The sequence below is a fragment of the Prionailurus viverrinus genome, chromosome A1 (genome assembly GCF_022837055.1).
Source record: "Prionailurus viverrinus isolate Anna chromosome A1, UM_Priviv_1.0, whole genome shotgun sequence".
NCBI classification, from domain to species: Eukaryota; Metazoa; Chordata; class Mammalia; order Carnivora; family Felidae; genus Prionailurus; species Prionailurus viverrinus.
Window position 1 is genome coordinate 12919411 of NC_062561.1, and position 25599 is coordinate 12945009.

Below are 25599 nucleotides of genomic sequence, written 5' to 3' on the forward strand. Positions count from 1 at the left end.
AAAACTTGTTTCAGCTTATTATTTTTTTAATGATTACTTTTTAAATTACTGGTTATCTTTTTTTCAGGGCCTTCTCTCAGAACTTTTACATAATTGTGATGGACAGCTGAAAGGGGAAGTGGCCCAGATGGCAGCTTACTATGAACATCGTCTACAGCTGGGTAGCAAAGCCATTTATCACTTGGAAGCATTTGTAGCCAAATTTATGGCACTTTATAAGAAGTTCATGGAGGATGGATTGGAAGGCATGATGTTTTGACATCTTAACAGCTATCCTTAATTCTTCCTAATATATCTCACTATCATCATTTACATCCATTTTATATTGGAAGAGCTGCAGGTAAAATAAACTAACTTCACTTAACCATGCCTTATTTGTGGTGTTTTGTGGTTTTTTTTGGTAGCAATTTTTCTGTGAACTATTAATTATTATACTTAAATAATTGCTCTTTTATACTGTTGAAGTTATTGAAAGGACACAACTTAGAAACTTCAGAGTCCAGAAACATGATTTTAGAGTTTAATATACTTTCAAAATTTGCTATTCAACTATGCAGTGTTGGTCTTGCCATTTTCCATCCTTTCTCTCATCTGTTGGAGGAAATTTACTACATACAAAAGCAGAGATTGTTTTCTATCCTCTAAATGACCATTTTTGGCCACAGGCACATAACTCTGCTTGGCAAGTCATTACCTTTAATCATATTTTCTCTCAGTCAAGAATTGTGGGTTGTTTTTGGTTTTTTTTGTTTTTTTTTTTCCAGGAAATATAAGGATTAATTTTGAAATTAAATAGCCTGAGTGTGAAGAACATTGTTGGTACCATTCCTGTTGAGACTATAGAAATCCAATTTTATTTCAGTAATTCACATATTAGGTGGGCTACTAAGAAATAAGAATGTTTTCATTGAATACTTGAGATTGTTGAAGAACATACATCATGTGTTTCACAGCAAAGGTATATTAGTATAGAAATTACTCTTTGAACAAGTGTATTTTTCTGTCATTGATCCTATCCTTTGGAACATTTTTTCATTAGATATTTGGTTCATGGAACAAAGAGTTTGCTTGACAGATTTGTAGGACAGGCTCTGAATAGTTTCTTTAATTTTGGGCAACAGAAGCATGACTCAAAAGCTAAACCAACAAGGGTGAAATAAAAGATTTTAAGTTCCAATAAGTTAAATTATCTCTGTGAGGATAACAGGGAGACTTCTTGTAGTAGTGATCAGTCAGGAAGTATTTAATTGATGGACACAGCTACACACATATAAAAACGTGTAGCAGTTTTAGGCTTATGGGAAACTGTTAAGGTCAGGAAAGATGACCTTTTTGTGTTTGTTTGTTTTGGGGGTACTAGTTAGGCCCCAGTTAGCAGTCCCAGTCCTTGGGGCACTTACATGCTAGGAAGGATATTGACTATAACTGAAGAACTGGGAAAGTGCGGTTTGGCAGAGTTAGGACTTTTAATTTGAAAAACAAAAAGTGAAAATATTGTGACTGTCTTCTGATGTTTAGGAAGTCTGAGTGGTCTTACAATTTTTATTCCTCTGGAGCAGTGCTTCTCAAAGTAGAATCTCTGGACCAGCATCACCTGGGAACTGAGAAACATAGACTCTCAACTTTGATTCCACATCTACTGAATGAGCAACTATGGGAATCGGATCAGCTATTCAGGGAATTCTGGTGTACCTTTAAGTTTGAGAACCACTGCTCTAGAGAATGTGTACTTAGGATCAGTGTGCATAGATTAAAGGGAGACATTTTAGTTGAAAGTGAAGAAGAACTTTCTAACAGCAGCTGTCTTGTAATTGTATGGCAAGCTTGAGAGTTTCTTATAAACAGGAAATGTTTAGAGAATTGTCGGAGAATGCAATGCTTACATATGCTAGACGTTGCACTAGGGACTTTATGTATTATTAGACCCTTACATCTCTAGGAGAGAGGTATTATCTTCTATAAAAATAAAGAGGCTGAAGTTTAGAGGAATGAGGTGTAATTTATACTAAAACATACCCACTTTGTCTGTATTTGATTTTTGACAAATGTATTCAGAGTAGCACCATCCCAATCAGGATACAGATTTTATCAACTTCAGTTTCTTCCACATCCCTTTGCTGTCACTCTACCCCTACCCTGGCTCAAGTGACCACCGATCTGCTTGCTGTGGTTATAAATTAGTTTTGCCTGTTCAAGAATTTAAAGTCAAATACTGTATGGTCTTTTTCTCAGGCTTCATTGTCTCAATTATAATTGAGATTCCTTTATGTTGTTGAAACACGTATGTTTCACTAATTTCAATTTTTATTGATCAGAATATGTTTGTGTATGTTTTAAGCCTATTATTGATGGACCTTTGGGTGTCCAGGTTTTGGTTAGTATAAATTAACTTGCTCTGAATATTTCTGTATAAGTCTTTTTGTGGACATACTGTTTGCATTTCTCTTGAGTAAATTTATAGGAATACAATGACTGGACATAAGATAGGTGTAAGTTTAACTTTTAAGAAGTTGCCAAACAAGCTTCCCAATGAAGTTGTACCATTTTGCATTCCTGTCAACAAAAAGAGTGTTCTAATTGTTCCTATAAAATTGGTTGGTTGCATTGATTTTCTGTATTGTCTGTTTCATATTTTATTGATTACCTTTTTATCTTTATTAATCCCATTCTTCTACTTTTGACTTAGTTGGCTCTTATTTTTCCAGAGTCTAAGCATGAAGATTTAGATCATTGAGTTTAGACCATTTTTTTCTAATAATCATTTAAAATTACAAATTTCACCCGGCATACTGATCTAGCTTCCTCCACAGACTTTGATATCGTGTGTTTTCACTTCCGTTAGTTCAAACTATTTTTTCGTTTTTCTTAACGATTTTTTCTTTGAATTATTACTTGGAAATGTGTTAATTTCCAAATACTTAAGATTTTACAGATATATTTTTAAGTCTTTTTTATTGTTAATTTTCTTTCACTTACTGAAAGGAATATTGAAATCTCCAGCCATAATTATGGATTTATTGCATTCAATTCTTTTGAGTTTTACTTCATGCATTTTGAATCTCATTATTAGGTGCAAACATATTTAGGATTATTATGTCTTGCTAGTGATTTGACACCTTTGTCATTACTTCGGATAATATTTGTTTCAGATAATATTTCTTGCTCTGAATCTACTTCAATATTAAGATAGCTTCTCCAGCTTTCTTTTGATGAGAGTTTGCATGGTAGGCATATTTCTTGTTCTGCTAGCAATGAATTCTCAGTTTTATCTGGAATGTATCTGTTTTGTCTTCATCTATAGAATTCTTGGTTGATTTTACTTCCCCCCCCCCCCCCCAGCATTTTAAATATTTCATTCTACTACCTTCTGTTATTTCTTCTTGATGTTTTCAATATTTTCATTTTTTCTTTGGCTTTTTAGCAGTGTGACCAAGATGTGTCTAGTTTTAATTCTCTTTGTGTTTATCTTGGGTTTTATTTAGTTTCTTGGATTAGATTATTATGAGTAGTATTATTGTAGTATCAGTTTGGGGATTTTTTTTTTAACGTTTATTTTTGAGAGAGAGACAGAGCACAAGTGGGGAAGAAGAGGTAGAGAGAGAGGGAGACACAGCATTTGAAGCAGGCTCCAGGCTCTGAGCTATCAGCACAGAGCCTGATGCAGGGCTCAAACTCATGGACCATGAGATCATGACTTGAGCCAACTCAACAAACGAGGCACCCAGGTGCCCCTGGTTTGGGAAATTTCTAACCATTATTTATTCATATCTTTTCTGTGATCCTTTTTCTCATCTTTGAGAGTCCCATTATTTATATGCTGGAATGTTTGATGTCTCCCCCCCCCACCCAATGCTGATGCTTTGTTCATTTTTTTTAGTCTTTTTTTTTTTTAATTTTTTTTTTTAACGTTTATTTATTTTTGACAGAGAGACAGAGCATGAACAGGGGAGGGGCAGAAAGAGAGGGAGACAGAATCCGAAGCAAGCTCCAGACTCTGAGTTGTCAGCACAGAGCCTGATGCAGGGCTCGAACTCACAGACCATGAGACCATGATTGAGCTGAAGTCGGATGCTCAACCGACTGAGCCACCCAGGCGCCCCTTTAGTCTTTTTCCTTTATGTTCTTTGGACTGGATAATTTCATTGATCTTGAAGTTCATTGATTCCTTCTTATGCCATTTCATAGTTGATAGCTAATTTATTTTTTGTTTTAATGTTTGTGCAATCTGATATTTAATTTTTCATTTTAATGTTTGTGCATATTAACTCTAGAGTTTCCATTTTGCTCTTTTATGTAGGTTCAGTTTTTCTATTGCAATTCCCTATTTGTTGTCTCATTTTTATCTTTTTCCTTTAATTCTTTGAATATATTTATAATTGCTTTGAAGTCTTTGCTAAATCCAACATCTGGTTCTACTCAGTATCAGTATATTTTTTTCCTTCCCATAACCCCATGTCTGGTAATTTGTGGCTGAAAACTTAATTTTAGATAATATATTTTAGCCATCTTTATGTGTTTTTTTTTTCTGATTTTTATGTTTCATAGCTTACCTAGACTTAAACTGTGTAATTTATCTTCCTTTCACTGTGCTGTGTCTGATGTTTCTGCTCAGTTGTTGTTGTTGTTGTTATTATTATTGTTATTATTATTATTATTATTATTATTTTTAAGCCTGGCTTCATGTTTCTGTCTGCATAGTTTCGTGACCAGATAATCATTTGGGCAGTTTGAGCTCAGCGTCTTAAATGAGGCTTGAAGTCGGCTGAGCTATAGGTGGGCTGAGGAACACATTCTAAGATTGCAACCAGTTCTCAGTATCCTTTGGTTTTCACTTCCCCAGTTTAGCATTCATTTGGTTATGTGTCAGTCAAGATTGTATCTTAGTCCCTCTATGGCTCTTTTATTTCCAGGATCTCTCAGTTCAATAACTGACTGGTCTCTCAGTGGTCATGAACTAGAATTGTAACCTTGGGCTAGCAAAGCTATAGATTTTCCCCCATCCTTTTTGAACCACGTCTGCCACTTTTATCCAGCAAAGCCATAGGTTTTCATATGTCTACATCCTGAATTGAGTCCACTACTCTGGCTGCAATCAGCCTTGAACTTACACAGCTACAATTTTTACTGACCAAGTGACAGGTGTGTTCTAACAACACCAGGTGGAGAATGCCATAGAGTTGCTGCCGTTTTTATGTAAAGCTAGTTTCTTAGCAATAAACATTGTTTAATTTGCCTAATTTGGATGTTTTAAGTATACCGATTGGTTGTTTTTGACAGTTTTATCCACTCATTTTTAATACTTCTCTGTAGAGGGAGATCACCCAATTTCCTCCTGTTTCACTTAGTGTAAGTAGCCCTTCACTGATTCATTTTTTCATTGCTTTTTGTAGATCTAAATTTCAATCTGATATCATTTTCCTTTAGTCTGAAAACCTTTTTTTTTTAAGCTTTTCTTGCAGGGCAGATCTGGTGAATTCTCTCAGGGTTGTTTTGTTTTGTTTTGTTTTGTTGGTTTTGGTGGGGCCTAAAATGTCTTTAGTATGCAGTGTTCTTTGGAAAGCATTTTTAATGGATATAGAATTGTACTTTGATGGGTTTTTTTTCTTGAAAAATATTTTTTGTCTTTTGGTTTACATTTTTTCTGAAGAGAGATTTATATCCTAATTTTTCTCCCTATGTGTTTTTCTTTTATTTTACTTACTACGGCTACTTGTGAGATTTACAACTTCTCTTTATAACTAGTTTCCTGGAGTTTGATTAAGATGTGTCTTGACACTATTTTTCTTTGTAGTTTCCTGTTTATATTGCTTTGTATTTATTGGGATTCTTGGATTTGTGGGTTTATATACTTTATTAGACTTGGGAAAATTTAGCTGTTTTCTTGAAATATTTTTCTGCCCTGTCCATTGAGACTCTAGTTTTATATTTCTGACTTCCTGATAGTGTCCTGTAGAGTCTCTCTTTTTCTTCTAGGCCTTTTCTCACTGTCCTTCAGTTTGAATAGGTTCTGTTACCTTCAAGTTCACTAATCTTACGCACAGTCTAATCTGCTTTTAAGACCATGCAGTGAAATTGTCATTTTAAATACTGAGTTCCTCCACTCTGGAAGTTAAGTTTCATTTGGTTCTTTTTTTGTATTTTACATTTCTTATTCTGTTCATGGTTTTTAAAAAATTTCTTATATTAATAATAGCCCTTTTGAAGTCTTTGATTAATTCCATCTGTCATTTCTAGATCTGTTTCTGTTGACTGGTATTTTTCCTGATTGTGGGTCATATATCCTGCGGTTCTGTATGTGCATTAATTTTTATTGGATGCCGGCTATTTTGAATATTACATGGTAATGTTACATTTTTGAATGTCTGAATTCTGTTGTCTTTAAACAGTTTTGAACTTTGTTTTAGCGGGCAGTTATTTGATTAACTGCTTGATCCCTTTTCTTGCTTGTTTTTCACCTTTTTTAGAGTAGTTAAGCTTGACAACTGAGACATTACTTTTCTGGTGTTCTACTCAATACCCTGGAGATCACTAAGGTGTCTGTGTCTTGGATCACCGGAAATCAAATGTCTTCCAGCCCTGTGTGAGCTCTGGTAATTTTTCAGCTTACAGTTCTCAGCATATCTTTTCCCAGTATTTTTTTTTTTTTGGGGGGGGGGGGTCTGGCTTTGTGGAGTCACACTCAATGCATATGTAGCTTAGTAATCATCCAAAGATGCAAGAAAAGAAACCCTTATGCAGATTTTTGTACGCCTTTTCTGTTTCGCTCTTTTTCTAGATCTCTGCTGTGCATATTCAACCACCTTAGCTTCTGAATTCTCTTTTCTCCAGCTCATTGTTATCACAGTTGTCTGCCTGGATTTGCCCTTCTTATCCTGCAGGAAAGTGCCTCTAGGCAAAAATCAGGTGACTTTAGTTTACCTCATTGGTTTTTTTTCTCTTATGCCTTACAGTCTTGCATTCTCTGTTCAACATCTATTACAGAGTTGCTTTATGTATTTTGTCTAGTTTTCTAGTTGTTTACAGTGGGAAAGCAAGTCCAGTATCAGTTACTCTTACATAATTGGTAGTGAAAGTCTTAAAGATTTTAACTGAAAGCCCTAATTTCTGTAAAACTCTATGATTTAATGTATTTTTTCCCAGTGGTATTGAGGTATAATTGACATCTAACATTCTGTAAGTTTATGTTATACAGTGTGTTGATATGATATACGTAATTGCCAAATGAGTATCCTCATAGTTTTAGCTAACACCTCTCATCATATCACATCAAATAATTACTATTTCATTTTTATGGTGAGACCGTTAGATTTCAGTAACTTTCAAGTATATAATATAGTGTTATTAATTATAATCACCATGCTGTACCTTAGAGCCCCAGAACTTACTCCTCTTAAAACTTGAAGTTTATATTCTTTGACCAGTATCTTCTCATTTTCCCACTTCTCAGTTCCTGATAACCATAATTTTACTATCTGTTTTTGTGAGGTTGGGCTTCTTAAAATTCCACATACGTGATGTCATACATTATATGCCTTTGTCTTATTCACTAGCATAATGCTCTCAAGGTCCATCCATATTGTCATAAATGGCAGTGTTTCCTTCTTTCCCATGGCTGAATAATTCCATCGTGTGTGTGTGTGTACGTACACATGTATACGTACATATGTATACATGCACACACACACATCACATCTTTAACCATTCATCTGTTGAGGGACATTTAGGTTGTTTTCTCATCCTTGGCTATTGTGAATAATGCTACAATGAACATGGGAGTGCATATATCCCTTAGATTTTCCATTTTCCATTACTTTAGAGGTATACACAAGTGGGATTGCTGAATCATGGATCATGTACCTGTTAGCCATCTGTATGTCTTTAGAAAAATGCCTATTCAGATCTGCTTATTTTTTAATTGGATCATTTCCTTTTTTGCTATTGAATTGTATGAGTTCTGTATGTATTTTGGGTATTTGGATACGTATTTTGGATATTGGATATTATCAGACATGTTCCAGAAATAATTTCCTCCCATTCAGTAGGTTGCCTTTTCATTTTATTGATGATTTCCATGGCTGTGTAGAAGCTTTTTAGTTTTTTTTTTTTTTTTAAGTTTATTTATTTTTGAGAGAGAGAGAGAGCGTGAGTGCAAGCAGGGGAGGGGCAGTGAGAGAGGGCGACACAGAATGGGAAGCATTCTCCAGGCTCTGAGCTGTCAGCATAGAGCCCAATGCAGGACTCAAACCCAGGAACAGTGAGATCATGACCTGAGCCAAAGTTGGACATTTAACTGACAGCCATTCAGATGCCCCGAAGCTTTTTAGTTTGATTTAATTCAAATTAACTAGTTTTGCTTTGTTACTTTTGCTTCTGGTGTCACACTCGCTCTGTGTCAAGGAGCTTACCACATATATTTTATTCTAGGAATTTTATGGTTTCTGGTCTTCAAGTCTTTAATCCATTTTGAGTTAATTTTTGTGTGTGGTATAAGATAGCGGTTGAGTTTCATTATTTTTGCATGTGGCTGTCCAATTTTCCCACCACCATTAGTTGAAGAGACTGTCTTTTCTCTATTGTAGTATTGGCTCCTCTGTCATAAATTATTTGATCATATATGCATGGGTTTATTTCTGGGCTCTCTGTTTTCCATTGATCTCTATGTCTTTTTATGCCAATACCATATTGTTTTATTTACTATAACTTTGTAATATAATTTGAAACCAGGGAGCACAATGCTTCTAGCTTTGTTCTTCTCTCTTAAGACTTCTTTGACTATTTGGGGTTATTTTGTAGTTCCATACACATTTTAGGATTTTTTATTTCTGTGCAAAATGCCATTGCTACCAACTGCATTGAATCTGTAGATTGCTTTGGGGAATATGGACATTTTATTAATCTTCAAACTCATAAGCACAGCATATCTTTTCTATCTTCAATTTCTTGTAGTTTTCAATATACACGTCTTTAACCTCCTTGGTTAAATTCATTCCAGTTTATTTTATTCTTTTTGATACAGTTATAAAAAGATTGTTTCCTTTTCTTGTAGTTTGTTATTAGTGTGTAGAAATACAAAAGCTTTTTGTGTATTGATTTTGTATCCTGAAACTTTTCTGAATTTGTTTTAGTTTGAACACTTTTTTGATGGAGTCTTTAGGGTTTTCTAGATATAATAATCAGGTTATCTGCAAACACTGACAGTTTTATCTTGTTCTTTCCAGTTCTGATGCCCTTTATACCTTTTTCTTGCCTAATGGCTCTGGCTTTGATTTCCAGTGCTGTCTTAAATAGAAGTGGCAAGAGGGGGCATCCTTGTCTCCTTCCTGATGTTAGGTGAAAGGTTTCCAACTTTTTACTATTGAGTATGATGTTAGCTCTGGGCTTGTCCTATATGGCCCTTATATTGAGGTATTTTTCCACTCTACCCACTTTGTTGAGTTTTTATCATAAATGGATGTTGAATTTTGTCAGCTGTCTTTTCTGAATCTGTTGAGATGATCATATGATATTTATTCATATTTGATTAAAATGTGTATCACACTGACTGATTTGCAGATTTTATACCATCCTTGCATCCCTGGAATAAATCCTACATGATTATGATGTATGATCCTTTTAAGGTATTTTTAAATTTGCTTTGCTAATAATTTATTATTTTTATATCTATTCTTGTTAGGGATATTGGCCTGTAATTTTCTATTCTTGTGGTATTCTTGTCTGAATTTTGAAATCAGAGTAATGCTGGCCTCATAAAATGAGTTTGGAAGAGTTCCCTCATCTTTAATTATTGGAAGAGCTTGAGAAGTATGGGTATTAATTATTAGAATGTTTGGTAGAATTCACCAGTGAAGCCTTCTGGTCCTGAACTTTTATTTGTCAAGGGTTTTTACCAGTTAAATCTCCTTCCTAGTAATTGGTCTATTCAGATTTTCCATTTCATCATGATTCAGTGTTGGTAGATTGTTGTTTCTAGGAATTTATCCATTTTTATCTAGGTTGCCTAAATTCTTTACTAGGTAAATCACAGATCTCTTTGTATTTAGATTTTGTTACCAGAGGATGATTGTGATCCTTTGGTGCAATCATGTTACCTTGATTTTTCATGCTCTTTGAAGTTTTGCATTACTTTCTTCACTTCTGAAGTAGGAGTCACCTCTTCTGGGCTTTACTAACTGTTTTTGGGAGAGAAAGACCTTCCATCAGCCATGACAGATATTCTGAAGCTATCTCAGATCTTTTTTGGGTCCAGCTGTTCATACTTCTTGCCCCTCGATGGCAGAGTGCTTAAGCTTTAAGCCTTTCCTGTATTCTATAATGCAACACGCCAAGTGCTGACAGTTTCTCTTTTGTTTCCCCTTAAAGGTGGTACTGAAGTTCAAATTTGTGGTCTTTCCCTGGCCCGCAGATTTGCCAACTTATGTGCATGTTCACTGGCCATCTTCCAGAGCTTACTCTTGTTGCCACCATTGGGAGCACAGATAGCTGGCCACAAGATAGGGAGGTTTGTACGTGAGGTACACAGAGTGCTAGAGGTTTCTGTGGGCCAGTTGAAGTGATCGACAAGTGAGGTGTTCCCATCAGCTCACTGGCAGAGTTCTGATGGAGTCTGTGATCTAGTTAGGATCTGAGTCCCTTACTTTCATCCAGTAGTTATATTTGCCACTCTCCTCATCTTTTCCTGTCATGTAGCTTGTGATTCTGCACTGTGATGGGGCAATAAAGAAAGGGATCTCTTGAGCAGCATCATGTACAGATGAAGCCAGGGGCTCACACACTCTTCCCCTGTGGGACAAATAATGGTGAAGGAAGGTGTCTTTTGGCCCTAAGTTGTGATGCCTTGGGGAGGAGGTGATATGGATAAAGTTAAACTGTTACTGTTACCCACTACAATTCATTGAAACTCTTTTTTTTTTTTTTTGCTCCAGTGGAGTGCTAGAACTTCTTAGAAACCTGGACTTCCACAAAGGTTCTCTCCTTTTAAAATGATTGTCTTAAGTTAGTGTTCTTCGATGTTCTCAGGGGACTGTGATTGGAGAGGGCCTGGACCCAGTTTACAGGCCACTGTAGGGTCAACAATGGGGACCGAGGTCTGTCTGTGACTCCATTGCACAGGTGGGTGAGACTCCTCTAGAGTCCCTTGACATATGGGGCTGAACCCCACAGCTTTCTCAAAGGCACTTCTGTCCATGGATACCAAAGTTTTGTTGTGGATGGGGGACAAAAACCAGGGAGGACTTAAGCTGTTATGATGGCTGACTCTCCTTTCTTTTTACGTTTTTAGAATATAAATTAAAATTTTGTTCCTAAGATTTGAAGTTGTGCAATATACATCACAACAAAAAGCTTTGTTGAGGTTTTAATAAAGTTCTGTTTTATATTCAGATATATCAGAACTGAATGATGGAGATTTAAATGTTCTTTCCAAATTATAGCACTCCAAGTTGTGAAACACAGTTCATAAAAAGTAAAAAATCAACTCTTGGCAGCAATTTTCCTTGTACCTAGTTCTCAAGAAGAACATAATTTTTTTCATATTTTTCAAATTGGTGAACTAAATTCCACTAGATATTCACCCCAGTTTCTTTCCTGTTCATAGTTCCTATGGAAATTTGGAACATTATCACAAGATGCTATTTATCAGTTTGATCGTGGTATGCATGACTTAACAATAAATTACTCCTCTCAGTAGCTTTGCAAAAATAGTGGTCCCTCCGAACCTTAGCTCATGTCTGAATTGCAGCCTAATGCTGGTTATAAACACCGTATGGTACCTTTGTGACTTGGTACCTTCTGCCTGTTGCAGTCTTTTGATTAGCTGATTGCCTCCCGAAGTTACCAGCTCTTTAATATAGCAGCATAAGAAACTTTAGCAACTTCCTGAAGAGCAGCTGTACAAAATAATCACTCATAGTAGGCATATAGAGAACTCCACACAGCCTTTCCAGAATAACATTAAGTACCTCTGTGTGAGGCACTGTGCTAGGTTTTTTTTTGTTTTTTTTTTTTTTTTTTTGGCATCCTCATTTAACTCTCCTAATAGTCTCAGAGCTGCCCTGTTTTGCAAGTGGGAAAACGATCCAGGCAGCTGAGCACAGGTTCTATTCCAATGAATTGAAAGCCACCAACCCAAGAAATAGGTCTTCAATACTGCCTAATAAATTTTACATTTCTCTATCAAGTCTCCACAATGCCTCTTTAAAACTTACCTCTTTATCAACCAGCTAATAAAACCAAATGTGTATGCATTCTGTATTATATGTTCATTTGTATGCATCCTATGTACTATCTGTGCATGCATATTCTCTTATATAAAGAGAAGCTATCATCTTTGTTTCGAGTCTAATCTTCATCAGTTGTAGCCTGTGTCTAAAAAAGTGTCAGTATCTTCTGTCCTTTCTCTCTTGTATTTTCAGTCCTCTCAAAAGTAGACCCTTGTGTTGCTTTTGATTTTCCTAACATATTGTCATCAGAGTTTCCAACATACAGAAAACTGGAAAATATTGACAGCATTCATACTAATGTTTTATAGTGAATTTTAACTGTACTTGCTTTTTTTTTTTTTAATATATTTATTTTTGAGAGAGAGAGAGCGCGCGCGCACACACACACACACACACACACACACACACACACACAGGGAGAGAGAGCATTTCAAGTAGGCTCCGTGTTGTCAGCACAGAGCCCAATGCAAGGTTTCATCTCAAGAACCGTGAGATGATGACCTGAGCCAAAATCAAGAATCAGATGCTTCCCTGAGTCACCCAGGTGTCCCAGTACTTGCTTTATCATATGTCTATCCTTCCATCTTTCAGTCCTCATGTTTTTGCTGCATTTCAAAGCAAGTTACAGACATCAGTACATTTTTCCCAAGACTGTTAGCACATACATCATTAACAAGCTAGTTGAATAAGGTAAGAAAAATATATAACAGGCATAAGGAAATAAAAGGATGGAAGAAAAGTCTTCGTATTAGACAAAATGATTGTTTTCCTAGAAAAATTCTAAATAATTCCTTCAACAAATGGGTGAATTTAGTAAGATTACAAGATGTAAAGTTAATGTACAGAAGTCAATTTACATAGTAGCAGGATACTAGTGGAAAATAAAGTTTCAATAATTGATTAAATTTCTAATACATCAGAGACCCCCTAGAATAATAAATAATAAATTTAACCAACCTTGCCCCCAAGACCTGTATATTCAAAATAAATTCTTAAAAGGAATTAAAGAACACCTATATAAATAGAGAAATTTGTCTTGGATTTGAAGACTCAGGATGTCCATTGTCTTCAAAGTGCTTTGTGATTTATGACTATCATGTTACATCTACAACCTTGTAGAACTTATAATACAGTATTAATTTGCTTTAAACAAATAGACCCAAGTACTTTAAAAGAAATTAAGAGGAAAAATAGATTTTAGGGGTGCCTGGGTGGCTCAGTCAGTTAAGTGTCCGGCTTTGTCTCAGGTCATGACCTCACAGTTTGTGGGTTTGAGCCCTGTGTTGGGCTCTGTGCTGACAGCTCAGAGCTTGAAGCCTGCTTAGGAATCTGTGTCCCCTTCTCTCTGCCCCTCCCCCACTTGTGCTCTCTCTTTGTCCCTAAAAAATAAACGTTAAAAAATAATAGATTTTAACATTAACTATTTACCTTTTCTGGAACTTCATTTTTTCCTTAATATCCAGAGTTTGATCTGTTTTGCTTTCCATTTAGCCTGAGTAACTTTCTGTAGCATTTCTTACAGTGTAGGTCTATTGGCAGATTCTCTTAGTGTTTATTTTGTCTTAATCTTTTGAAGGATGTTTTCACTAGATGTGAAATTCTAGATTGGCAGAATTTTTTTTAGTTGTTGCTCTGCTGTTAGATGATGGTGATGGTGGTGGTGATGTTGATGATGTTGATGTTAGTAGCTTATCTTTCAGTTTTGGAGGTCAGAAGTCTAAAATATGTTTCACTGGAGGTTTTAGGGGAGAATTAGTTCCTTGCCTTTCCAGATTTTAGAGGCTGTTTGAATTGTTTGGCTCATTCCTTTTTTCTTCATCTTCAAAGCCAACAATGTGGCATCTTCAAATGTTTCTCTGACTCTGCTTCCATCCTCACATTTTCTTCTCTGATTATTCCCCCAAGTTTATTGAGATCTAACTGACCTATAACCCTGTAAGTGTATAATATGATTTGGTACACCTGTGTATTGTGAAATGATTACCACAATAAGGTCAGTTAACACGTCCATAACATTTTTTTTTGTAGTGATAACATTTAAGATCTGTTCTCTTAGCAACTTCCAAGTATATAATACATTAACTATAGTCATCATGCTGTATATTAGATCCCCCACACTTACTCATTTTATAACTGGAAGTTTGTACCTTTTGTCCTTCATTATTTTTGATGAGAAGTCTTTGGTCATATGTGTTCTTGTCCTTGTATGTGTAATTTGTTTTCTTTGCCTGCTTTGAAGATTTTTCTTTACTTAAATTTTTTATTATTTTTAATTGTGATAAAATGCATACACAATTTGGTACCCTAACCATTTTAAACTATGCAGTTTAGTGGCATTAAGTACATTTGCATTGTCACAGCTGTTACCAACATCCATCTCCAGAACTTTTTCATCTTGCAATACAGAAATTCTGTACCCATTAAATAACATCTCCCCATTTCCCCCTTCTCCTTAGCCCCTGGCAACCACCATTCTACTTTCTGTCTTTATGAATTTGACTACTCTAGATACTTCATATAAGTAGAGTCCTACAGTATTTGTGTTTTTTTGAGCGACTGGCTTATATCACTTAGCAAAATGTCCTCAGTCAAGTATTTTCTTAGCTTTGGATTTTAACATTTAACTATGATATGCCTGGTGTTTTCTTTGTAATCATCTTACTTGGGGCTCATTGAGCTTCCTATCTATGCATTTATATTTTACACCAAATTTGGGATTATTTTCAGTTATTATTTTATGAAAATTTTTTCCAACTCATTCACTTACAGCTCTACCAGGAATCCAGTTACACATATATTTGACTTATTGCTATTATCTCACAGATCCCTGTGTGTTTATTTTTAAAAACATTTTTGTCTCTTTGTTTTTCAGACTGGATAATTTTTACAGATCTGACTTCTAGTTCTCCAGCTCCTTTGTCATCTTCATTCTCCCATTAAGACTATTCAGTGCATGTTTAAGATACTGTATATTTTAGTTCTAGAATTTCTGTGTTGTTCTTATTAACAGTGTTTATTTCAGTACTGGTACTTTTCTATCTATTATAAGCGTATTTTCCTTTATATCCTGGAGCCTGGTTATAGTCACTGCATTGAGTATTTTTGTGTGTGAATTTCACAATCTGGATTCTATGGGGCTGGTCTGTGTGGGTCATCCTTTCTCTTGATACATCCTGTTCTTTGTATGTTGAATAATTGTGAATTGCACCAGAAGTTCTGAATGATTCAGGCATTAGTCAGAGAGTGTATGTGCGGAATTGGAGCTCAGGCTCTCTTGTTCTCTCTTTTCAGGGATTGTCTCTACAACTTTCTAGCAGTTTTGGTTACCCTAGTCTTCTAGTTCTTCAATAAAACTGGATTTCCATGAGATATTAGATACCTATCTTAATGCAGATGAGGGCCTGCTCTTAGTAAAAGCCCTAAAAAAATGGGAAACTCTTCTGGTGCTCCACCATATCCCACTTTGACTCCCTTCCAGTTTCTGCTTGTTTTTCTTCTCTGTACAGCAACTGCTATTTGTATTTTGTTCAATGTTTATCCTTGTTATCTACTGGAAGGTTGGCCTGGTAGAAGTAATCAGCCAAACCAAAAGCAGAAAGTTATTCCTATTGCTTGTAAATATATTCAAGTCCCTCCTATTAAGAAAAAAAGTTGTTTATATGACTGTAGCCCCATCTTTGGGCCTTTTTTACTACTCTTTACAAACTTCTAAATAATGCTTTCTGTTCTCATTGCAACAGTTTTCTTCTCAACCCCTTTCAATCTGTTTTTTCCTCTCATAATTTCAAAAACCCATCTAGTCAAAAAACAGGTATATGTTTATATCTCCACACAGTGAATATCTGCTCTATATCCAGTGAACTCTTTTGGTTGACCTCAGCAACATACTCTTTCCTGAATTCCTTTTTTTTTTTTTTTTTTTTTTTTTTTTTTTTTTTTTTAATGGCTTCCTTGAGACAAATGCTGTCTTCTGTTTTCTTTAACTATTTCTTTGGGTGCTCAACTTTACAGGCTATTCTTACTAAACTATCAAATGTGGAATATGGCTTTATCTTTTACCCTTCTGCTCATAAGACTCTCCTTGAGTGATCTTATTCAAGCTTAGGGCTTCAGATACCACTTTGTAGCCAATAATTTCATTTACATAAGCTCAGACTTTTTCTGAACTTTAGACTTCTACACCTAAACACCTTTCTGATACTTATTCACAAATATATCAAAGACGTCTCAACTTGGAACATGTCCCAAACAGCTTTTGATCTTCCCAGCTCCCAACTAGATCTTTTCCGGTATTCTTTTCTCAGAGTCATCTTTTTGGATTGTTTTTCATGTTCTACAACTGTTGGAATTTCTTGTGGTTCCATCTAGTTTTCTCTATTCAATGACCAGTTTATATGTAGCCTGAGATAACTCAGTTTGGGGTTTATAAATGATGCATATGCTAATGATTCACATGTTGAGACATTTGGTGTGTTTCCTAACATCATCTTCACTAACTTTAGCTTATCAAAAAAATAATTCACCAGCTTTTCTGTTAAACCAACTACTCCTCTTAGCTTCTTGCTTGTGTTAGTACACCACTTTTCTCCTAGTACATGGTGTAAAACTTTGGAGTAAATTGGAGCTCCTGGGTGGCTCAGGTGGTTAAGCCTCCAACTTCGGCTCAGGTCATGATCTCATGGTTCATGGATTCAAGTCCCGTGTTGGGCCCTGTGCTGGCAGTTCAGAGCCTGGAGCCTGCTTCAGATTCTATGTCTCCCTCTCTCTCTGCCCCACCCGGACTCACACTCTGTCTCAGTCTCTCAAAACTGAATAAATGCTAAAAATTTTTTTAAAAAAACCCCCAAAACTTTGGAGTAAATTGACCTCTCCCTTTATTTTAAAACAGCCAGTTGTCAGATTCTGGTTATTTTCTCTGATATATGAGTGTTATTTTCATCCTTCTGTACTTGCACCATTTGGTGTATGTAGTTAATTGTACCTGCCACTAAATTGAGAACAGACTGACTATGTGGACTCATGGTTAGACTCACTCTGATGACACAACAGATTTCTAGAAAGCATGGATATAATGCAAAACATAGATATGTGTTAAAAAAAAAAAAACAACTGTAACTCTTCATACTCATCGCCTTAAGTGATCTAGCACCTAATTTCTGTGAAAGAAAGAGATACATATAACTATAAATATTTAGATTCAGACCACTAAGTGCAACTTTTATCCATTCATTAGGTCAGAAAAATATTTATTGAGCACCTGTTATGTGCCATGGTATTTTTTTAAAGACACTGGGGATATAGCAGGACAAAATAGGTAGCAACAGTTTTCTGTGAATTACATTATACCACAAAGATAGATGATAGATAAAATAGTGTGTGTCAGATGTGTTATGGATGTGGAGCATTGGTTTGTTTTACATAGGATGATCAGGGAAAACCTCTTCAACAAGAGAACTAATCAGGGATAAGAGAATTCTAAGCAGAATAAACAATATAGGCAAGACCTGAGGCAGGAAGGAACATGCCAGTGGAGTGAGTTGGGTAAAATGGGAAAGTGGTAAAAGATGTCAGACCTGCATTGGGTTTGCATGGAGTAGGATAGATTATATAGGGCACTGGTGTGCTGGTAAATGTTTTAACAGCTGGCTCCTTGGGGGCAAAATTAATAAAAATCCCTGGTTTTCACTGTTTACTAATTTCTCTGGTGTAAATATTCCTGCCACGGCAATTTCAAGCTACTAACCTGAGAACAACGAGCTTTCCAAAATTCCATAAAATTTATTAGACCTTGTGAGCTGGTACGTCTTCTCCAGCACACCACTAATGTAGAGTCTTATAAACCACAGTTAATTAGGTTTTCTCTTTCTTTTCTTTTTCTTCCTTCCCTTCCACTGCTCCTTCCAGAAAGGAGGTCAGTGGAGGGTTTTAGAGAAATTACATGATCAGGTTTATGTTTTAACAGAATCTAGCCACTGGGTTGAGAGTATTAGTTACTCTTTGTATAAACATTTGGCTGCAAACTCCTGGCTTACAAAGTTTTTAATTTGGTTTACATAGTGTTGAATTACACATTGCTTTAAAATATCTTGTTATCAATATTTAAAAATCTAGAAATATCCTATAAAGAATGAATTTTTTTCTTGTTTTTTTTTTAGAAAAAAAAATAGGCATTCCTTTCCTTTCTAGAATTTAATTCATTGGAGCTGAGGAATGGCTTTGTTTAGACTATGCATTCTCCATTTTGGTACATTTCTTAACCACATCCTTTTAACTTTCCCCACCTCCAACCTCCTGCTTTGCAAAGATTGGACTCTTTAGTTGATAATACAACACATGTAAACAGTGAATATTTCTATGTAGAGTTATTGTTATACCATTACACATCTATGTTCTTCTGATATATCTACTGAAGTTGGATTTGGGAAATTATTCGGCAGGGAATAATTGAATAATCTGGCCTACAATTTTATGAGAAATCCATTTCCAGACATTTAAATAACAGAGCTTACTATGAATACATTCCCCATTTGTAGAGTGGAAGACTGAATTCTAAAATGGACTTTCTGATGTCAAATTTTATGAAAATAATGTTGATATTTTAAACACTGGAATTCCATGAATGGGATTTATTAAATTGCAGTGCAATATGGTATTAAAAACACGAGAATATTATACCATCAGAATAACACAAACATCTTGAGAAAAGTTACTGTCAGTTCAAAAACGAATAAGCAAGGATTTCAAATGTGTTTGCAAATATTGTTAGCTGCGAATAATTCTCCATTCCTAATATTTCCTTCTTGGGAAGTGGGCTCTATTAATGTAACTCCAGGCCTCTCTATCCTTTATCTATTCAGCTCCTAGAGAGATGAAGTGTTTTATTTGAATGTCAGCATTGAGAAAAGTACGTGAACCGGCTTGAGTTAGGTCCAACTTTTTTCTTATTGAGAATGAGCCTGTGTGTTCTAAGTTGTAAACCTTACCTAGTCAGGCTTCCTACATATGGGGAGGCCTACCCAAGTCCAGCACTGCCCTACCAAACAAACCATGCCATAGAGGCTGCTCTCTATCAGTAACAGGTGTTATTTTGGCCTCCCACTCTTATGTTTTGTTGTATTTCTCAACTTGTTCTAAACTGAGGGTAGGGGGCGCCTGGGTGGCTCAGCAGGTAAGTGTCTGTCTCTTGATTTTGGCCCCAGTCATGATCTTGTGGTTCATGGGTTCAGGCTCTAGGTCGGGCTCTGCACTGGGAGTGTGGAGCCTGCTTCAGATTCTCTTTCTCCCTCTCTTGCCCTTCCCATGTGCTCTCTCACTTTCAAAATAAGTAAACAGTGTGGGATAAGGGTGCGATTTATTGGGTAGGGGCTCTCACAGGTGTGGTTTATTCATCCGGAACATTGAGAAATAAAAGAACATTTTGAGGGAGAAAATTTCAAGAAAAGATATTTATGCCTGGTTTACAGAGGCTTATTTTAGGCCAAACATGTTTTTACACTTTTGCACATGTCTTTGAACTTCTGTAGCCTAGGAAAGAAGCTCTAGCTATCATGAGGTATTTTGAGCTTGGCAGGTGACTGCAACTTATGACTTACACAACTTATGTGAGAAAATAAGAGAACCCGTTAGCTGTGTTGGGAGCTTCAGGTAGAGGCTGCTTTAGCTTACTGCACAGGCTAGCTTTTCTTTAGCCAAGGCAAAGATTCCATTGTAGAGAAGAATTTTGCAAGTATTTTAGTCACTGGCTGACAAAAGAATATTTGCTACTTTTAAACTGAAGGGCAGCTGAATTCTGCGTGTATAACAGAACACTTAGAGATGCCCTAACTTTATACAGTTAGTACCATGGCTGGTTAGGCAACTACATTGGGTATTCCACGTTCTCTTCCTCTTTCAGGATCAAGGAGGGTATCGTGGAGAGACCTTGACTTCATGTGGCATTTCTGCCTATTTTTATGACTCACTGTCCCATTATAGAATCTCACATTGGCTTTATGTTGGTATAAGTTCTAACTCTGACTTGATACATGGCTTTACCATAAACTTATGTTAGATTTAATGTGAGCCCCTATTAGAAAGAAAATGCCATCCCCTTAAGATAGAAAGTCACCCAAATTACATTATTACAAACACAGAGTTAGAAACAAAAATGATCTATGCTTGGAACTATTTGCCTGTAATAATCCCATTTGCTTAGGAAAACAAGGAGAAACCAGAGTGGTTTGAAAAGGGTACTTCAGTTTTACTATCAAACCCAGGAGCACAAAAAGATTAAGAAAATAAAGGAACACAGCTGATTAAACTGGAGGAAGAGATTTTTTTGTTTATTCATTCAAGAAAGAATAAGGGGAAAAGGGCATCCTGAATGACAAAAATGCAAGCAGGGGAGAAAAGTACTCAGATTCTAACTGCTCTTAAGAAGGAAAGATATTTTTGTTGTTACTAGAGCAGAAGTGGTGACTGGGATCCAAACAAACCTAACAGCAACCTTGAGTGATTCCTCCAAGAAAGGCCAAGTCATTGAGAGATGATTTCTGAAAGTCACAGGCCATCACTCAGAACAATTGAAGAACCACTTCTTAGAGATTGGGACAGCAACCCCAAGTGGTTACAAAAAAATCTGGGCAGAACTGAGAGAGGAAATGCATGTGAAATAGGCAATTGGTTTTTTATTCAAGTATAATTAACATACAGTGTTATATTAGTTTCAGGTGAACAACGTAATGATTCAACAATTTCATATATTACTCAGGGAAATGGCATTGCCTGTTTCTCTGTATACTATGTTTCTGTCACATAGAAGCTCACTGAAATAATACTTTGGGGAAGGAACTTTTAATGAATCTAGCTGATAAATTTATGAAGTGAGGATCCTAAAGGGAAGTAGAGAAGAGATGTGAAGAAATCCAGTGACAAAAGAACAAGTTCAAGCTTTAGCTACCTGTCTGATGGAAGAATATCTCCAGGGAGGTGGGGATTATCCATCTCCTTGAGAATAAAGTAGAAAATATTTGGACAATAAACCCAGAACTTGTTGATTTCTTCTCTTTTATTATTAATAATGCAGAGTTGTTATAAAAATAACCATCTGGGCCAGAGGGTAAGGATAAGGTAAACAGAAGGGAGGCACTCAGTTCCAGACAGCAGCATTAGCTCTTGGGATTAGAGAAGGAAAGAGGCCATTTTAAGAATTAGATTAAATTGTTAACAAACTCAAATAGCCTTCCTGAAAGCTGTCAGGAAATAGCAGAGGGAAATTAAATACCAGTGGTATGTCCCAGTATTTCAGAAAAAGACATAGCAGGAAAATAAAAAATAAAAAAAGCTATTCAGACCCCAAGACATTTGAAACGGCTTTTCCTCAGGGCACAAGCTTGAGAAGCATCAACATCTCTTCGTGCAGGAATCTGATTCCTCAGCTAAAACAAATGGGGGAATTAAGACCTCTTCCCAAGGGGGCAGGTCTGACAGTGCAAGCAACCCCCAAGCTAGAGGCAGTGAGACAACCACTGTGGCACAGGACAGAAAATACCTGTTCCCAGGAAGTGGTGCAGTTGTGTCACCAGACAGAACCTGTCCTCAGGGTGGTGTTGGGGGGCCAAGACTCCATGGGAAAGGGATTAAGAAATACTGGGTAGGGGCGCCTGGGTGGCTCAGTCGGTTAAGCGGCCGACTTCGGCTCAGGTCGTGATCTCGCGGTCCGTGAGTTCGAGCCCCGCGTCGGGCTCTGTGCTGACAGCTCAGAGTCTGGAGCCTGTTTCAGATTCTGTGTCTCCCTCTCTCTGACCCCCGTTCATGCTCTGTCTCTCTCTGTCTCAAAAATAAATAAACGTTAAAAAAAAAAATTTAAGAAGTACTGGGTATGCTGGATGTGGAAGAAATCACCTGAAGCCCCACTGCAATTATTTGAAGGGGGCAGAAATGCCTCACATGACACTTTATGTGAGGATGTAGGAATCAGAGATGGGTTTATTTTGTCCACAAAAATGTAAATGTAAAGAAGTGTAAATGAAAATGCTAAATGTGTAGGCTCAAATAACTTGTTGGGAGAATTTTCTTAGTTTGGCTTAAGTAAACAGGTCATGGAATCCAGACAGTTGGTCTTGAATGACAGACTTCCTGCTGAGATTGAGGCCAACAATATTTTCCTTTCCTCTCAGATATCATGGGATTACTCTTGGGGTCTCAGCAGCCCTGGTGCTGGGAATGTAATTTGGCCTGCACTAATTGACTTAATGGCAGGAGAATGGCTTTCTATATTAGGTAGATCTGGAAAAGGCCTGGGATAATTCTGTGTGACCTGTTAGCTCTGGAATTTTGGAAGTGAGGCTTCTGAGAAATTAGGCATTGTATTACTATGACTTCTGAGGCTTTTGAAGCTCCAAACCCATTCCAGGGAAAGATTGCTACAATTGCTGAAGAAGCCCCATTGAACTTTACACTTTGAACTTCAACACACAGGACAAGAGAATTTGACTTCAGGCTTTAGTTCTTTCAGATTTTAATGTCTTCAACTTGTAAACGAATGCAATCTTCGGGCTTTAATTTCTTTCTTGGAATTTAATAATAGAAGGGAAATTGTGTTCAAATATGAAACATCTCTTTAAAGTCATTTTATTATTGAAGTATCTTTAAGATAGCATTCAATCTCTGCAGAACCTCTGTCATGCTACATTGGACAGCATGCCTAGACAGAATTTTGGACAGAAAATAGAATAGGAAATACATTTTCTGCTTTTGGCATGGAGTGGACTCAAAGCTGATACAATGAATGTGTTGTTTTGACCCATTGCAGATTCTTCTGGGGACAACATTTAAGTATTTAAACATTTAAAAGCTTAAGCTTTGCCATTGGACCCAGGAGGAAACCCAGAAGAGCAGAAATTGGTGTAGAGTGTGGTCTCATGAGGGTCAGGGGTAAAGTTCTACTGAGGGAGAGAGCCACAACTCTTGTGACCAAAGGCTTCATGCTTAATGAAGTTAAGCTTCATGCTCAATGAGTTAAGAGAATGAAAGGCTGGGGGATGTTGATGGGGTTCATCTCTTCCCCACTCCTGAGGCTTTGTTCTTATGAGAGGAGCTCAAGTTCTTATAACTCTGGGCTCCCTTCTTCCCTGTTAATTGCTCTGTCTCTGAGAGATTTTTAGCCTCTGAGTTCAGTTAGTACGGCATGCTCAGCTCAGCTCCCATTTTCCTTGCCTCAGAAGTAAACATGCGTTTCCCTCTATTATGACGCATGGAAGCCTAGACCCGTTCCAGTGCTTCCTTGCTAGTCCAGTAGGTCTGCCCAATTGTGGAGTTCAGTGTTAATGGGTGTCAATATACAGGCCAAGCCCTCCAACTTGATCTCTGTTATATATAAAAGTGATGTTTTGGCTTCATCTTTTTTGTTTTGGCCCCTGATATAACCCTTGGGTCTCTTTGTTCTGTTACAACCTAGTTTGATTAGTTTTTCAGCGTTCTTAATTTTTCTAATTTGAAATAAAAGTCAATTCAACAAATTCAGCACCTCCTATATGTTATTGTGCTGGACCCTGGGAATACAGAAATAATGTCTCATTAGATAGTGACTATTTACATGTTTATATATAATATTAGAAAAACACATACACCAAAAAGATAACACAAAGGAGGAAGTGATCAGCCTGCCTGGTAATTTGGAGGTAGGCAGCTGTCATGGAGAAGGAAATTTTTGAGCAAAATGACTAAGTAGGGGAAGCATATTTTTGATGGAGAGATGCATGTTATATCAGGATACTAGAAATAGTTGATAATTCCTGAGCATACAACTCTTTTTTTCTTTCTTTCTTTCTTTCTTCTTTTCTTTCCTTCTTTCTTTCTTTCTTTCTTTCTTTCTTTCTTTCTTTCTTTCTTTCTTTTCTTTTTCTTTCTTTCTTTCTTTCTTTCTTTCTTTCTTTCTTTCTTTCTTTCTTTCTTTCTTTCTCTCCTTTCCTCCTTCCCTCTCTCCCTCTTCCACCCCCTCTCCCTCTCTCCCACTCCCTTCCTTCCTTCCTTCATTTTTTTTTAAAGCATTATTTCAATGTTAGGAAATAAGGATGGTGAGTAGAAGGAACCAGATCATACTGTTCAAGAAGCTTATTAGACTTAAGACATCTTATCAATGAGGAGGATGAACAGCCTGAACACTGAGAGTGATAATGATCAGGTTAAACAAAATGAAACGGTTGGACATAACGACTTCTACATTTCTTTTAAGCCTTAGAGTTTTCTGATTTTTGTTTTGGACCTTTGCCACAGATTTAGAATATTTCTCAGCTATCCTAAATCAGCTCCTTACCACACTGTATTAGGTAGGGTTAGGCTTGGCTACCTGTATGATATCCCTGATAAATAAGAACATAGATCAAATATGAGAGAAGTTTATTTCTCTCATGTAAAAGCAATTTTGAAGCTAGTCTGGTGGCTTTTACAAAACCATTGGTAACCAAGGTCCTTCTCACTCTTCACAAATCCTGCAGTACAAGTGTTGTCCTCATGTTTCAAGATGACAGCTGGAGATCCATATATCATGCTTGCATTCTAGGACGGCAGCAGAGTGAAGGGAACTTAAGAAGATTTCCTGAAGGTACCTCCTATGCTTTTACTTATTTCTAGATGACCAGAATTTATTTCCCTGGTCACATCTGAAATTGGAGAAAAGCTGAGGATATGACTGTACTGAGTAAAATCCTTTTTTACAATCAGAGAAAAAGTAGAAAATTAATATTGAGGTAGGCAATTATCTGTCTCTGTTCCAGTCATGGAAAAATGAAGTATCTATTTACTGATTTAAGTGGAAATAAAAGTGGTAGGTTATCAAATACAGAGGGTGTATTTTTCACAGAATGTATTTTTCTAGTTCTAGCCCTTAGTCCTACCTTTTTATTTAAACTGTAGCAACATGGTGCTTGAAAATCCATTTATAAGACACACAACATACATTCTCAAATGCTAAGTGCATGGTTATAATGTATGGCCATATCCTCCTTCTCTCTGATCCCTGACATTTTGGATAAGCTGTTCTCTTCCAAAGGATACTAGGATACTTATGTCTATTAATTCTTTGGGATTTTGTGTCACTCATGCTTTGCCTAAAGAAGACCAGGTTAGTACCCCTCCTTTGTCAAAAGGGCCACATTACTTTGTTGTAATAACGTCTCCATTGTCAGTCTTCCTAACTGGAAGTCAATGAAAACAGAGAGGAGCTATATCTGTTTTGTTCCATGCTCTAACCTTAGTGGCTAGTATAGTGCCTAGAAAATAGGTGTTCAAAAATTTCATTGAAGGAATAAATGAGTATAAAGGTAAATTACTAAAACCAGATACAAAGGCATTCAAGTTCTTACTGCTGCGAATCAGCGAGTGGTGAAGTGTGGTGTAAGAT

At 36.5% G+C, this 25599-nt stretch overlaps 1 protein-coding gene across 3 annotated transcripts in view; it reads left to right on the plus strand.

The window, feature by feature from the left end:
* RFC3 (replication factor C subunit 3) overlaps nucleotides 1-24763 on the plus strand; it is a 49737-nt gene extending 24974 nt beyond the window's left edge. Inside the window, exons 9-10 of one of the 3 annotated variants that reach the window (XR_007155216.1) lie at nucleotides 68-340; nucleotides 24695-24763. Coding sequence is in view for 2 of the 3 variants with exons in the window: in XM_047873671.1 (XP_047729627.1) it covers nucleotides 68-259 (192 nt within the window). In the remaining variant the exon portion in view is untranslated. Of the gene's footprint in view, nucleotides 1-67; nucleotides 375-24694 lie in introns of those variants that run through there. The other 2 variants (XM_047873671.1, XM_047873685.1) reach the window with 2 other exon arrangements.
* The last annotated feature ends 836 nt before the right edge of the window (nucleotides 24764-25599 follow it).